The sequence below is a fragment of the Enhydra lutris genome, unplaced genomic scaffold (assembly GCF_002288905.1).
Source record: "Enhydra lutris kenyoni isolate GAN:26980312 unplaced genomic scaffold, ASM228890v2 scaffoldscaffold13, whole genome shotgun sequence".
In the NCBI taxonomy this organism is placed as follows: Eukaryota; Metazoa; Chordata; class Mammalia; order Carnivora; family Mustelidae; genus Enhydra; species Enhydra lutris.
In genome coordinates, this window is record NW_019154097.1 from 32,701,566 (window position 1) to 32,718,183 (window position 16,618).

At 58.6% G+C, this 16,618-nt stretch overlaps 1 protein-coding gene across 1 annotated transcript in view; it reads right to left on the bottom strand.

Moving 5' to 3' along the window:
• Positions 1-14,960, bottom strand: part of LOC111146113 (family with sequence similarity 102 member A) — a 34,133-nt gene extending 19,173 nt beyond the window's left edge. The window contains exon 1 of the mRNA XM_022501510.1: positions 14,156-14,960. Within this exon, the coding sequence (XP_022357218.1) occupies positions 14,156-14,301 (146 nt within the window). The 5' untranslated portion in view covers positions 14,302-14,960. The remainder of the gene's footprint in view (positions 1-14,155) is intronic.
• Positions 14,961-16,618: the final 1,658 nt, after the last annotated feature.

Below are 16,618 nucleotides of genomic sequence, written 5' to 3' on the forward strand. Positions count from 1 at the left end.
CAGGTTCTCTGCTTCCCCTCCACCTTTCTCTGCCTGCCTCTCTGCCTGCTTGTGATCTCTCTCTCTGTCAAATAAATAAATAAAATCTTTTTAAAAAATTTTAAATTGAAAAATGAATAAAGGGAGTGAGGTTTGAAGGGCTGGTCAAAAGCCAGAGGGGGTGTGACTCCTCATCTCCCTGATTCAAGGCCTGGGCCCAGACCCTCCCACAGGACCACGTGCTCCTGCTTGGGGTTTCAAGCATGAGCCCCCAGCTCCATACTGCCAGGGACAGGTAATTACAGAGACTGCATTTTCAGGGGAGTTTTGTTTTTAGCTTTAAGATATACAATTAGACGTCCGAATCCCAGGGAGGCGTGGGGAGCCCTCCACCCACCGCAGCCCACGATGGCCAGCCCAGCAGCAGAATTCAGTTATTTCTGGGTTGTCCTAAAATAGGGCAGAGCACCGCAGGAGGCTGCTGTCCTCAGCCCAGCAGAACTCCCTCGGAGTACCCCTGGCCCCAAATCCCGACCAAGGCCTCTATTACGCATCCACAGAGACTTACTGTGGGTGCCGGCTTGGCGTGGCGCCTGGGTGGGTGTGGGGACACAGCAGGGGCCAACCTTGCAGAGGAGGCCCCAGTTGAGTGGGGGAGACAGACACTTCTCACGTGACTAATAACTGCCACCAGCCTCCGAGAGGGCAGAAAGGGTTCTGAGCTGATCTGGAGGGGGTGGGCAGTGACACTGGAGCTGGGACCCCGAGATTGAGGTTGGCCAGGTAAAGATTAGAGATGTCCCAGGCAATGGGAACAGCCCAAGAAGACCCCAAGGGAAGGAGGGGCTCCCGGGAAGAGGTGAGAGAAGACCAGTGTATTAATTAATTGGTAGTAAAAGCAGGTCCTCTTCATTTAGCTTGTGCTATAGGATACGTGTTTCATATATGTGACCAACTGAACTCTACCACAATCCTATGAGGTATGTGCCATTATCGCATTCCCATTTTACAGATGAAGAAACTGAGATCTAGAGAAGACAGGATAGGCCCCAAGTCACAGAACGGGGTTGGATGCTGACATCAAGGCCATGACACAATGGCCTGACACCAAGGCCACACCTTCAGTTCTTCCCTGTGTCAGTTCCCCTTAAAAGCAGAAAGGGTAAGTGGGCACACCTGGGAGGAGGGCAATGTTTCTTTCCAGAACCCAGCCTCAAAGGCTGTGAAAGGTGGCAGGTCAGGTTGACATGAGCCACCATCCTCAGCCTCTCACAATGAGAGGCTGGTCAGAAATTCAGGATTCCCAGCAGGAGTGACCCCAGAGTCCAGACTCCCCGGTTCCCCAAGGCCGGCCCACAGCCACATCCCCAGCCCCTGGCCCAGGCCAGCCTTACCACCCAGGAAGTGTGAAAAGATCCCAGAGCCTTAGCACCCCCAGGGTCTCCGTCACTCAGGTGACAAGGGGTTCCCAAGTGGGAGCCACCTCCTGGCCACAGGCTGCGAAGCCCACAGGGTCCTTGCAGACAGGAACAAAAGAGGCCATTTGGTGACTCTCTCTGGAGCTGGAATGAAGATGCGGCACGGCCTGCAGTCATCAGAGGAACAGAAAGTTTTAGAAGAAGGGACCCCAGGGTATCAGTGGGGCAGCCCCTGGACTGGTTCCCCTGGGCGCGGAACTCTGCGCCCACCATCAGCCTTCACCCTCCCAGCCAGATGGCCTCGTCTGCACGCCTGCCTCGCTACCACCACTGCCCAGCATGGAGCCCTGATCTGGCAGGGAGCAGCTCGGCCGTGGCCATAAGCAAGGCCCAGGAGAACAGGGCTTCTCAGACTCAAGGGAACACTGAAAACCCTCAGCTCAACACACGGATTCCCAGGCGCTGCCACAACTAGAATACAGGGCAGGGGGTCTCTCTCAATCTTAGCGCTACTGACGTTCGGAGACGGAGATTCTTGGGGTCCTGGGGGGAACTCTGTGCGCTGCAGGATATCCAGCAGTATCCTGCCAGTAGCGTAACACCAGCTGTAACGACCAAAAATGCCTTTAGACACTGCCAACTGTCCCGCCAGGGGACAAAGTCACCCCCATTAAGAATCACTGCTGCAGGCCTTGGGCCAAACCCGACAGGGGGCTGGATCTCACGACCCTGAGATCACAACCCGAGCCGAAATCAAGAGTGGGACGTTTAACTGACTGAGCCACCAGGCACCCCATGGGCCGAACTTCTTAAACGAGCTAACGTGGGATTCTGATGCAGGAAGCTAAAAGAGGGGCATACCCAGGAGCACTGAGGAGGATCCCAGGGACCTCCCAGCCCCAGCTGGGCTCCTGGGTGCCTGAGAGGGCTGGTCCCTGGATTCTTCCCATCCGGCCCCTGCAGTGACAGGGAACCAGAGTGAGGCTGCATCACTAAGTCCCTCCCAGCGGGTCCAGCAGCCCCAGGGGGCAGGGGGGCTGTCACGGAGGCCAGGAGCCCAGCCAGCGCCTCCCCAGCCACGCCCACTCCATGATCTCGAGTCCTTGGCTGGGATCCTGGGGGAGCGAGCGGTCGGTCGCAGTGATGCAGACAAGGTTCCGGCTGATGAAACACAGCCCCGGCCGGGAGAGGCAAGAGTCTAATAAGGAAACTATTTAAATCGACAACATCTGCCTGTGCTTCCCCGAACAGAAGAGTGTACAGCCGCCTGGGGAGGGGCCCGCCCCGGGGACCGGCCAAGGCGTCCATCCAGGGGCCGTGGGGCGGTGGAGCTTCCATCCCAGCGACGTGGCCAGCGTGGCAGCCCAGCAGCATCTGGCTCCTGCCAGGAATCCAGGGCTGCACAAGGGAAGCAGCTGCGGCAGTTCTGACACAGGCAGCCGCTCTTCCTGCAACAGGATGAGGCAGCAGTCGGCTCCTAGAGGCCGGCCAGTGCTCGGGGAGGTGGTGGGAGGGGTGCCACCACACACCTCAAGACCCCTCCTCTGCTCCCCTGCTCCTGGCCCGGGAGTAAAGGCTGGCATCAGCAAGTGGCCCGCGGAAGTCCAGACTGGACAGCCCGCTGGGGGCTGTAGCGACTCCAGATCGAAAAAGGAGTAGGGGCCGGCTAATCACTCAGGCTTGGTGGGGAAGCATCAGGCTCAGGGGTAAGGACTCAGGAGTCAGGCACAGCTGAGCTGTAATCCTGCTGCTCACCAGCCCCAAAGCTTGAGCTGGATCAAAAAGCCACAGCAGCCAGGGGCCAGCTTCCCTGTTTACAGACACAGGCACACAGACTCCCTGCTTGGCCTTCTGTATCCAGTCAGGCCACAGGGGCGGCTTCCCCACCACCTGGGGAGACCTGTGGATGCTTTTCCCATCTGACAATAATGGGCCACTCCTCTTGCTCTTATAGCCCAAGAGGAGTTCAAGCACCATTGAAAGGATCCAAAGTAAACCTCTAGCTTTGACCAAGTGCTGGTCCAATCCCACGCACCTGGACAAAGATGCCCTCTGTACCCAGTGTCGCCCAGCGGGGCTCCTGTTTCCTAGGCATCCTGACCCATATGTCAGGAATTAACTCTCTGTAAGCATGACCACCGCCTACTGCTCAGATGAGCAAACTCTCAAGAAGTCCACTGGTCACACAGGACATGCTGATCTGTCCTCCCAAGCCCTACCTCAGGAGCCCCCCCGAGAGGGCACTCACGTTGAATGGGGGATGTGGCTGCAACCATCAGAAGTAACTCAGAGGGTCCAGCAGGAAGCCAGGCACGCCAGGCGCCTAACGGAGCCTCCCCTTCCTCACCCCAGACCATATATCTGGATGTTTCCCCCAGCCTTGAACCTTGCTGGGCTATCCCAGGAGGTAGACCGGCAGGTGGCCCAGGCAGGCATGTCCAGGCCGCTCCTGGCTGACTCACATCTGAGTGGCGTTTGAATCCTCCAAGAAAGGAAAGAGACAGGCAGGCGGGAGGGAATCCCATCCTCAGAGGCCTGGGAATGGCTGGTCGTAAGCAAGTCAGGGAGATGTCCCTATCCTCTGAGTCCCTACCCAACCCCATCAGGCCTTTCCAGAAAGTACCCTTCCCCAACTACTGCAGCCAGACAAATCACTTCCTCTTCTGGGCCTGGGTCCTACGTATGGTGAAAACAGAACAAGGCTCCTGTGTCTCAGAGCACAGAGCTCCGAGAGGCGGGGCCCTTGTCTCACTCACTGCTGCTTCTGAGTCCTGAGGAGGGTACCTGGCACAGAGTAAGTACTCAGGAAGTGTCTAATGACTAAATCAGTGACCTTCACAGCCCTGTTCCCAACAAGGGCTACCACAGACCTTCTTACAATGCTGCTTCCCAGGGCACCTGGGTGGCTCAGGGGATTAAAGCCTCTGCCTTCGGCTCAGGTCGTGCATGGTCTCAGGGTCCTGGGATCGAGCCCCGCATCAGGCTCTCTGTGCAGCGCGGAGCCTGCTCCCTCCTCTCTCTCTGCCTCTCTGCCTACTTGTGACCTCTGTCAAATCAATAAATAAAATCTTAAAAAAAAAAAAAAAAATGCTCCTTCCCCCTTTAGGAAAGGGGCCTTCGGCTGTGGTTGGGCCATGTCCTCTGCAGTGTCCAAGGGGTCAAGGGTGATTGCCACCTCTGGATCCGTCCCTAGGTGTTCCCACTGCCCCACACATGGCTCCCTGGTCTTCTCTGAGGTGACTCAGGGATGCTCAGCGAACAGTCATTCAGAGTCACATCTCCTCACAGACTCAGACGTCTTTTTCCAGCCATCTTTAGCATCTCCCCAAGATTCCAAACACAGGACAAAGGGCTCAGGGTCAGGTGGGACCATGAGGCCCTGACTCACCAATCCCTACCTTCACCCCAATACCTGATTCTCTTGCAGACTCATGCAGACCCTAGCCAATCACTGCCTCTGTCATTCACTAGCGCCACACACATTTACCAAGCATTTACTGTATTGAGTCCAACCCTGAGGAGGACCCTGGAGAGACATCCAGAATAAGCCTGGGCCTCAGTCTTGTCTGCAGCCAAAATGCATGTGGCCATTCTCATTCAGGTCCATGTGATTCCTCTTTAGCCAACTCAAAACCTTTAGGAGGTGCTGGAGCCTTCTCTTGGCATTCAGGGAGAGTACCCAGTCAGTCATTCCTAAAGAAAGGGGTCAGGGCCAGAGCAGGCGGGGGAAGCCAATGCCTCCCCTCCCCCATGGTGCTCAGAACTCCTCTGAGAGTGGATGCAGCTAATGCCCCCCCCCGCCCCGCTCACGGGCCCCAGGTCAGGGACTACGGCTGTCTTGGTCATTGCTGGGCCCAGTGCCCAGTGCAAGGCCAGGGCAGCAGCCTTGCTCTAATCACAAATGTTTGCTGACTGGGTAAGCCACAGGAAGAGAGAAGAGAAACAATTAAAAGGAGAGGCAGAGGAACATGGACCTTTCTCTTCTGCTCCTGCCCTTGGATTCCCTCCAATAACTGTCCTGGATTAATACTGGTCACAGCCAGTCTTTGCTGGGCATTTACTCTGTGCCACGGGCTATGCTGGATATACAACCGGCATTAGTCCACTTAATCCAAACACCAAGCAGCTTACCACCCCATTTCACAGATGAGGAAAAGCAAGGCTCAGAGAGATCCCGTGGTCTGGCAGCCACAGGAGCCCATCCTCCCTGTGAACTGCCAAGCCCCCACAGGCCAGCAGCCCCTGCTGGGGTTTTGCAAGCAGCAGAAGGAAAATCTGCAGCCAGAGAAGACCGTTGGCAGCCGCCAAGATGAGTTACAGCCTCGTAAACGGGAGCGATGCTTATCAGGCCAGGACAGCTCAAGACTGCCCCACCGGCAAGACCCTGGAAAGACAGGACCGCCTCCAGACTTCCATGCAGCCAAGAAAGCACCTCATTTTTGTCTAGAGGTGCCCAGCACTCCCAGAGGTGTGGATGTCTCACGGCTGTTGCTGACACACACGTGTGCACATGCTGTCAGCGTTCAGCTCACAGATTCTCAGAACAGCCCCCTCTAACCAGCCCCCAAGAAGCAGGACAGGCTCCAGAAGCCCCTTGCAGGCATGACTGCCACCCCAACAAAGAGATCATCACCCTGACTCATATTAGGGTGGGTTTTTTGGTTTTGTTTTGTTTTTAAGATTTTATTTATTAGACAGAGAGAAACACAGCAAGAGAGGGAACACAAGCAGGGGGAGTGGGAGAAGGAGAAGCAGACTTCCCACCGAGCAGGGAGCCTGATGCAGGACCTGAACCCAGGACCCTAGGATCCTGACCTGAGCCAAAGGCAGATGCTTAACGACTGAGTCCCCCAGGCACCCCAAGGGAGGGTTTTTTGAATCACATTGCTTTTGAACTTTCTATCAACAACAGCACACAGCTCACTCTTGTCTGCTTCCTTCCCTCCACGTTGTTCGTGACGCCCATCCTGGTTGTGAGTCGCAGCGGCTTGTTCATTCTCACTGCAGAGGAGGCTCAAGCCCTGTTTGGAACCATTCCATGATGACAGCTGACAGCCACCTCCCCTTCTGCAAACCGTAGCCCCAAGTGGACAACCCCATGGCTGCCCTTGGTGGTACTAAAATACAAATCTGACTCTTCTGGGTGCCTGGGTGGCTCAGTGGGTTAAAGCCACTGCCTTCAGCTCAGGTCATGATCCCAGGGTCCTGGGATAGAGCCCCGCATCGGGCTCTCTGCTCAGCAGGGAGCCTGCTTCCCCCTCCCCCACCCCCGCCTACCACTCTGCCTACTTGTGATCTTTCTCTGTCAAATAAATAAATAAAAATCTTAAAAAAAAAAATAAAAAAATCTGACTCTTCTGTGGCTCCCCCCTCGGAAAGGTCCAAACCCCTCCCGGTGGCCTGCTGCCACTTCAGGAACCCCCCCTCTACCCCAGGCGGCTGGCTCCTCCCCACTCAGCACATCTGCCCTTGCCCTCCCTCTGCCCCAGGCTGCTCTTCTCTCCACCACCTGCCCCCTCCTCCCTGGGACCAAACCCAGCACCGTTTCCCCGGGAGGGGCTCTGTGATGGCAGGGCTTTGCCCCCAGGAGCCCCCACGCCTCCCCCACCCCCACAGAAGGTGTTCAGGAAATTGTGCCCTGCAGGACTGGGAGCCGCAGGTGTGCTCTGCCCCCACATGTCTGCTCTCAGAAAGGAAGCGGTGGCAGGAGAGGATGCCAGCCCGCCTTCCCCCGAGCCCTCCCCAGCATGGCACCATGCACCTTCTCCCTACTCAGCAAGTTTGCTCTGCTTTCAGCTGCCAGGTGCGTGGCCCTGTGCCGAACAGGTAGCCCTCTCACCGTCACAAGAGCATCCCCGCACCATCTGATGGAGGAAGAAGCCAAGGCTGAGAAGACAAGGCCTCTGGCCACTGTCAGAGAGCCAGCAAGCAGCCACCAAGGTCCGACAGCAGAGCCCAGCTGGGCCCCAGCCCCCTCCTCCTCCCCATCCCACCAGGAGCATCCTCAGCTCCCACAGAGGCTCCACCCCACACAGCCCATCGGTGCCCCCAGCTGCCTCTCAGTCACGGCCTCTGAGCCCACGGCGGTGCCCAGCTGCCTGGTGTGCCGGTGAAGGCTGCTCCTGACACGGGCTGATAGCTCTGGCCCCGGGGCAGGGAGGGGCCGGACCCAAGCAGCTGGCGGTGACCGGCACACGATCCAGCACCACCAGTGCCCACGCTGGTTTGGTGCCAAGGGAGAAAAGTCCCAGCCCCGTGCCAGCACCAACCGGCAGCAGGAAGCTCCAGAACTAAGAGGCAACAGAGGCCGCTCCTGCCCACAGTCTGGGGACGGAGCTAAGAGGCAGGGAGAGACCGTAGTGTCCTGAGATGAGGGCCCACAGTGGATAGAGAAGGCAAAAGAGTCCAGAGAAGGCTTCCTAGAGGAGGTGGCTCTTGGGCTGAGCAGGAGTTTAGCCAAGTGCAGCAGTGGGGGAAGGGAGCTTGTGGTCGAGGTACCAGCAGAAGCGAACAACTAGGAGAGTAAGGTGTGGTGGAAGCAAGGGGAGCACCGGGAGAGGCAGGGGCCTCCCACCCACTGAGGGGCCTCTGGCTTCCCCACCCACTCCCCTGTCCCCACTCCCCTAACCGGGCGCTTCCACCTCGACTTAGGGGCTGTTGGCCTGTCGGAATGGGTCCCCAAGCCAGCTGTGGAGAGGGTCCTTTCCCACAGGCAGACTTCACCCCACCTCCCAGCCCAAGCCCTCCTGGGGAGAGTGCCCCAGATCTCATGGGCTCAGAGCCAAGCACGCCAAGGTGGGGCAGGTTCAAAGCAGTGGGGGCAAGAAAAGCACCGAGACCCACTGGAGACCCTGTGCTCCAGCGTGTTAACAGTCCCCTTAGTCAGGAAGTGTCCTGGCCCATTCCCACCCCTCTGAAGGGCAGAGAGCCCCATGGAGGAAATGCCATCTCCCACAGCACCCCAGAGAATTACGAGAGAGAGACACAGAGTCAGTCCTGGCCCACCAAGAAGCGCCAGCTGCCATGGGACAGGTCAGGGGTTGGGGGTAGGGGAGCTGAGGTGGACCACCCAGCCCACCGCTGTGACTCAGCCTAGGGACGGGACGATGGACTGCAGTGTGTCCTGTGCTTCTAGCATGTCCCAGAAGCCAAGCTGGATGTTTGACAGGCATTATCTCACTGTGTCTTCCCAAGAACACTTCGAGGCAGGCACCACCAGCCCCGCTTGGTAGGATCTAAGGGACTAAGCTCCTTGCCCAAGGTCACACAGGCAGCAAGAGGCAGGACAGAACGTCCTTCCCAGCCCTATGTCTGGGGCAGGGCACCAGACTGACCAACTAGGCAGCAAGTTCTCAATTAGAGCCGCCTCCCAAAGGCTGAACCAAACTGGCTCTAGGGGGCTGCTGGCTGGTGGCTCTCAGTTGACATCTGGGCAGGGTTAGGGGTCAGCAGCTCCAAGCCTGCATCCGAGAGCTATTCTCTGCCCAAGGTGCCAAAAGAGGCTCAAAGTAGAAACCAAAGTTTTGCAAGCACAGCCCTAAACAGACACCACTACCAGGCGCAGACAGCCGCAGTTTCAGGCCTCGTCAAGGCCACGACTGGCTCAGTGGGACCTACAGAGGGCAAGAGGCCCAGGAGATGACAGACTTTGGGTCACAGAGCCCATATGAAACCATGGGAACTGGTCTGGTGTGCCCATGACCAGAAGCACTTGCCAGACAAGGTGGAAAATGAAGAGGGACACCCCCCACTGCCCCCACCCCGGTCTCTTTCTGAGCAAATCTGATGTTTCTCGCCTGCTCAAACCACGCCGTGGCTGTCTGGCAGGATGAAGATAAACCCCCTCTGGCTGCCAGGATGTTAGACCACCCACCCCCAGCAACACCAGTGACCACACGGTCGCCCCATGGCAGCCACCAGACTGCACACACTGAGTCCTCAGGCTCCCGAGACACACGAGCAGACATTAGCAGCTGTCACAAGGCTCAGCACAGCTTCCCGAATGTGAGTCGGGACTTTTAGGTACTAAGCAAGCAGAGTTCAAGGGCACTCAGGGCGCTCAGACACCCAATATCACTGCTGCTGGGAAACCACAACCGAGCTCAACAGGAGGAGCAGGCCTCGGGGAACAGCCTCGGCTCCGTAGAGCCAGATCACCTCAGGTCAGGGCTCGGCCACTGCCAAGCTGGCAGACGGGTGGCTGGGGTGCCAGGGTGGCACCTGCCAAAGGTGTGGCTGGTGGACTGCAAAGGCCAGGTCCAAGGAGCAGACATCAAGGCCAGGCCTGGGCTTGGCAGCTTTGGGCTTCGCCACAGGCACCAGCAGCTCAGTCTGACCCCACAGGGACACAGCAGCTGGCCTGCTGCCCCCCCTCCCCCTGGCTACCTGGGGTGGCCCCTGTGGCTTGCCAGCAGGACTCTCCCCACAGTTGCCTGCCTCCTTACACCCCCCAGGGACCAGGCAGGACCTGGTAAAACGAAGGCGGCAGACTATGGTGGAGATCCGAAAGTGTGTGGCGGGGTCAGGAGCCCAGAGCAGGTATCCCGTGGAGAAGGCAGCCACAAAGCCTCGGGGCCAAACGCTGCCACGTGGCACTCTTGCCAGATACCTAATTTAAAAGAAACCGAAAGTCTAGATTTTTATTCTGCCAAAAACTATTAGGGCACCGTATTGGGCACCAAAATCCTGGCTACATTTCTGGGCGCCCTGTGAACTTCCATCTTCCAGCAGCCACTAAGCTCTAGGTGTGGTGTTAGGCACATCAGGACCAGGAAACCCACCTACCCACTCTGCCTGCCAACCTTCCCTCCAGGCTGCCCGCTCTTCTCCCACTGCCTGTCACCTCGAAGCCGGGCTGGCAAAACCCACCCAGCCAACTCCTATTACCCCGACAGGGTGCTGGTCAGGGCCCCCTGCCTCTTCCCGACTCAGCAGCCAAAACCCATCATCTGATGGGCAAACCAGGCCATGCTGCTCCCCTGCCCCTCAGCTGGGCCCCCAAGGCCAGGAGTCAGGCCTAGCCCCCCCACCTTCATCTGCACCCATCTCTCCCTACCGCGCAAGCCAAGGAGGTGCTCTCTGCCTGTCTCCTCCTGAAAGGACTTGCTAGAAGGTAAATCAACACCTCCCTCTCGCTCCCTCCCCTGGCACCACCAGCACGTGCATGGGCCAGGCCACAGGACCCGGGCCAGCTGGGCACAGAGACCTCTCAGGATGTTTGGGATTCTTCTTGCCTGAAGGATAGATTGGCTCAAGGCTGGAAGCCTGCACCCAGCCTGCCCTGGAGAGACTTATGCTGCCTCCCAACTCACCAGACTTGGCTGGGACCTCTGCATCCCTCCCAGGACCCCTGGGAAAGCCTCCCAGATGCCACTTGGATGCATCTGCCTGGAGGGCCTCCAAGCAGGGACCTTGGCAAATGCCCACTTGCCCCAGGCACAGCCCAGACCTGGCCCCAAATCCACAGGAATGATTTTAGCTTTATCCCCATCTATGGCCCTAGGGCCCCTTTCCCTCGGGATCTAGCTTGATGCCTCACAAGTATCCAGATTTGGACTTTCCTGTACCACCGCACCCAATAAAAAGAACCTTCTTCAAAGGTCTGGGGACATCACACGGGGCTGTAGCCACCTCCAGCCCTCTGCCACAGAGACAAGGCAGGACTTTGGAGCTGGACCTGCCCAATTTAAATCACAGCCCTGCCACTTCCCAGCTGAGTGAAATGGGCCCGTCACTTCAGCTCTCCTGAGCCCATTGTCCTCCTCAGCTCAAGGGGTGGTTCCAGGGCTCAATGGATCACACCTCCGAGGTGCTCAGCAGGTCCCGAGCATCCAGGAAGTGCACATAAAGGCAGTTTAAACCCTAATGATAAAAAGGCTATCTTCCCAATTACATTACGACCTGGGTGACTTCTGGCAGATGGCTTCCCCCCTCTGGCTTCGGCACCTTCCCCATCCCCAAGGCCAAGAGGATTAATGGGCACACCGCTTGCTAAACACTGGCACAGAACATGGACCCTCGGAACACGATGGCTGTGAGATTTATGGTTTGTAAGGAGGCCTCAGAAAGACAAGGCTGGGGAACAGGACGACATACCACCTGTTCTACCTGCTCAAATTGGGTCAGGCTAGAGCTGTGTACCCGGCTGTTGCCATGGCACCCAACACAAGGAAACACTCCGGCTAGGAAGGCAGGCACTGCAGGGGTGGGGCCTCAGGCCCGCTTGGCTCAGACAACACCCGTGCAGCCACCAGCAGTCCCTGGGCCATCCCAGAGACCCCTGGGGTTGGGAAGAGGATACTACCGGATCTGGGCCCAAGATCTAAATAGGTGTCATCACCCCTGACTCTACCCCAACTCCAAAACAACGGGGCCTTGGCCATCTGGAGGGGTGGGCTGGGAGGCGAGGCTCCCTTCTAGGCCGAAGAACAGGATGGGCGGGATGGGTGTGGAGGAGGTAGGAGCCCAGGAACCCCTACCTCCTGGGCAAAAGCCAAAGCAGCTCTAAAGCAGCCTCAGGTCCCAATGTCCCTGTCTGCTCCCTCCAGCCACACCTGCCCAGCAACGGACAGGTACCCAGAGCCCACTAAGTGCCTAGCCTGGGGGGCTCAGTGTCAGCTCCCCCCTCCACAGCCCTGTCAAGTTTCATCCAGGATGAGGGCTGCGAAAGGCTGTTTGGGCTCAGCTGGGATCAGGGAATCCATGGCCCCTTGCCAGGAAGGAAGAAGGGGAGGCAAAGAAATCCAGACTGTGGGCCAAAACTTGGAACTTTCCAGACTTTCCCAGATGAGGGGGCAGGTTTAGGGCAATGGAAAGGCTGACAGGTAGGGTGACAGCGGCCCTAGTGCCTGGGAGGACACCTCAGTCTGGGGCTAAATATGTATTCCTCAGTGGGATCTAAGACCCTGACCACCCCCAGCTCACGTGCAGGCCCTCTGTTGACTATCACTGGTACCTGCCAAGAAGTGGGAGGCCTGGGGCCTCGGGCCTGGACCTCTCTGCCATAGTAACCACGACTACTGTGACAATTTGCCTGAACCAGACGTGGCACAGCCGTTATCAATTATCCTCACAACTCTAGGGGCGGGTATGATTTCTCCCATTTCACAAACAAGGAAATGAAGGCTCAGAGGTAGAACAGGGTAATGGTTAAAAGCACACCCTGAAGGAACTTGGGCTCTGCTGTATTAGCTCAGGCAAATCACTCCCTCCCTGAGCCTCAGTTTTCACCTCTGTAAAATGGGGATAATGATCCTACAGTTTCCCCCACACCCCCACCTCCACCCCACTCCATGGCATAGTCCAGCAATTAAGGAAAAGGTGCTAGTAAAATGGGAGCCCCACACCAACAACTGCTGGTTCTTGGAATCCGAGAAGTTAGATAACTAGCCCAAGGTCACCAGTTAGTGAGTGGCCGACCCCAGACCCTAACTCTGAGCACACCCTTTCCCCAAAACCTTGGGCTGCTCTGTGGGTGGCCACGGGATCAGGATCCCAGCCTTCCCAGGAAGCGGAGGACTGCCACCAGCCCCCACAGCAAAGGGCAGCCCTTCTATGAATTCCTCAGATAAGCAGTTCCCAGCGGTCTGGGGAGCCTCTAGGCCTAAGTGGGCCCAAGCGCAGAGAAAAGGCACCCCACCCTGTCTGCACAGGAGATTTCTAAATCTGGGTTAGGCTCTATGCCTACCTCACCCCCCAACCAGACCCCCTTGCCCGCGTCCTCCCAGACCACCAGATTCATCCAACAGGTCTCCAAATAGGCCAAGTTCAGTTGACAACTGCCTCCTGTGAGGTCCCTGGAAAGCCACTTACTTCCTCTTTCTGGGCCTCAGTTTCCCCAGCTCAGAACTGCAAGGCAGCTCCAGCTAACTGGGCCCACAAGGAGGCCTGAGGAGCAAAGGGACAGACCAGGAAAAGGAACCAGCATGTCCTAGGCACTGGGCCAGGCCCTGTACTGCACTCTATCTACAGAAACTTCTCCACAACTCTGACGGAGACTTGTATTGGGCCCAGAAAGTGACAGCGCTAAGACTTGAACCCCCATCTGTCAAACTCCCAGACACTCTCCCCCCGGCAAGCCCCAACTATATGACCCTAGATGGGCCCAGTCAGTGGGTACAGCTCGGGAACGCAGTCACCCTCAACAATGAGCTGGACAGCTGGACCTGCAGGACGGGGAAGAACCCATAAACCAAACTGGACCGAGCCTCTTTCAGAGAGGGTGACAGCCTCCTCCACAAGGGCGTTTGCCATGCAAAGTAGCCCAGCCACAGCCAGGAGAGGACAGACATTCAGAGAGGACAGGCCAAAATCCAGCCACCTCCCTCCAGCCAGACCGGGAGTGCCTGGGAACCTGTGGCTGGCCCAGGCTCTAAATCATATGACAGCCCAAGCGGCCATCTGGGTGCAGGGTGGCCTGGAGTACTCCTCCCGTCCCAGCCCCTCCAGGCACAAACCCTGGTGGGCTCTTTGTGCAAGTCTGAGGAATGGGCCAGTGTGCAGGACCCCCAAAAGGGCTGAAAGAATGAACCTCCAGCTATCCAGATGGTCACCTGCAGACGGGGGTGACCGGCACCCTGCCAGTTTCCTCAGGCCCAGCCCTCCCAGATCACTCAGTCCTGCCTTGTGCAAACCTGCCGCAGACACACATAATCCCCAGGACTCTCTGGGCCCACAGGGGCGCTTCCACGTGCCAAGTGGCTAGATCTGGCTCATTACCACCCCCCCTCCCCTGCAGGCGCGACTGCCCCAGCTCCTACCTTGACGACAAGCTGACAAAATCCCCGCCATCCAGCAGCCGGACCTTGCAGAAGAGGACTCCGTTCACGAAGGGGACCGCAGTCAGCTCCTCCAGGGTAAAAGTGGTTTGGAATTTGAATTTCTTCTTCTTCATCAAGAAAGCCATGAGCAAGTTCCCTGAGTCTGAAGCCCCGAAGGCCAAAAAAGGGGGGGAAGCCAGAAATCCCCAGGATTCCTTTCCCTACACCACACCCCCTCCTCAAAACATCAGAGCTGGATCCCGCCCAGATGGTGGCGAAGGCGGCCGAGCAGGCGGGGATCTAAGTCCGGAGGGCCCAGGTCTGAGCGACCAGTCCAGTTCGCGGGCAGGCTGGCTTCACCGTCGAGGAGCCGGGGCTCGGAGCGGCTCGGAGCGACCGGGGGCTTCACCGGCATGTAAACAGCGGGGCATGGCCCAGGAGTCAGGGGCAGGGGCGGCGGGCGGCGCGCGAGAGGCCGCGCTGGCGGGCAGCATCCCGCACCGCGGTCTCCGGGGAGCTCTCGCCGCGCTACCGGGCGCGGCTGGCTGACCGGTGAGGCCGAGGGAGGCAGGCGGCCCCGCCCCCGCCCCGCTGGCGGCCGGGGGAGGCGCCCTCGCCGCGCACACGCCCCCGCACCTGGGCGCCCCGCGGCCCGCGCAGGTGAGTCCGGGGCTGCTGAGGGCCCCCAGGGGGCGACCGGGAGCTCTGGGGGCCTCTTCGGGAGGCGCGGCGAGGACACTCTGGGCCGGGAACGGCCGGCCACGGCCCCCTCCGGCCGGGCACCGGGCCCGGGCTGCCTGGGCGCCGCCTCCTCTTCAGTCCTGGGTCCCCGCGCTGCGGGCCCCCGCAGAGCTGAGGCGCCTTTCCGGCCGGCCGGTGGCACCCGCCTCGCTCGCCGCCTCTGTCCAGCACCCCGCGAGCAGCAGCGCCGCCCCCTGTGCTCCGGACACGGCCGCCCGAGCCCGACGCTGTGCGGCGCCACTGGGAGAATGCTGAGGCCCAGCGCGGCCGCCCGCGGAGCCGCCGCGGAGCGCGGGAGAGGCGGGGCGCCGGCGGCCCAGCCTGCCCGCAATTGGGCGATCTGGTGGGGCGGGAACGGAGCGCGATTGGCGGACGGGGGCGTAGGGCGGGACTCGCGAGAAGCAGAGGCGGCTCAGGGCGCTTGGATTGGTGCGCCGCGCGGCTGGACCCGCCTCCTCGGTCCGGACAGAGCAGAGGGAAAGGGAGAGGGGCCCCGAGAAGGCAGTGGGAGGTCGCGGGGCGGGAAGCCGGGGCTGGTCCGGCCAGGAGGAGGGCGCGAGCAGAAGAAAGGAAGAAACAATGAAGAGAAGAAACGATATGAATACTGGCTATAACGGCCCTCCAGCGTACCCCCAGACGTGAGCTCGTTAGCCACTAAATCAAAGCCAGAGGCAGTGAGTCCCATTTTTCCAAAAACACTCAGAGAGGTGCCCAGGACCAGACCAAGCAGGTCTTTCGCTTGGGAATCTGTAGTTCGGAGCACAGAGAAGGAAGTGTCTGCAAAGGTTTCGCCGAGGGAGTGACTTGGAGAGCAGTTCATCACGCAATCTGTGCGAGACCCAGCTTCTCCCCCAAGCTGCTTTCCAAGCCTTTTGTTGTCGGTTAGCTTCTTAGCTAGTTATTGCTGGTCTCTCTGACTACGTTAACTGCCCTGGATAGAGACCGCTTCCAGAGCCTCGTACCTCTTAGGCCCTGGACACATTGTAGTTCATTCATTCAGTCTCCAAATGTTAGGGGGCAATGTGCTTGGAACCAGGCTCGGACCCAGCAGTGAGCTCCTGGTGGCCTCCAGTCTCCAGCCTAAGCCCAAGATCAGGTGGAGGACGGTGCGGCCAGGAGCACACGCAGCAACAAATTTGGTAGCTGAGAACTGTGACAGGCACTGGAGGAGCTCGGTTGAGGGAGGATGTATGCCCTGAGTTAGGCAGAGGCCATGCAGAGGGAGCCTCTAGAGGCCTGGAGGACAGAGAACGTCCCCACAGAAGTTGTGAGGACTTCATCTGGCTGCATTACGATTTGAGAGAGGCAGGGGCAAGAGATGCAGCTAGAAGGCCTCCTGTAGTGGCTGGATCTTACTGGGTCTTGTCAACCAGAGTAAGGAGGGGGGGCCACTGACGTTTTGAACAGGAGAATGACCCAGGCCTGTTTTTTGTTGCCGGAAGCTGGCTCTGGCAGCCTGCAGTGTGGAGGAGAAAATATGGGAAACAGGGCTGAGGGGCCTCGTGTTGATCCAGGAAAGAAATGATGAAGGCAGAACCTCAGAGCTGAGAGAAGATGAGAGGATGGATGTGAGAGGCATTTGGGAGACAGAAATGGATTGGACTTGGGGCTGAGTTAGATCCAGACGTGTAACCGAGGGCTCAAGTTTCTGATTTCCTTAAAATGAGGTGGTGACCTCTACTTCCCTCCAGTTCGTCCCATAATTTAGAAAACGCAATTGAG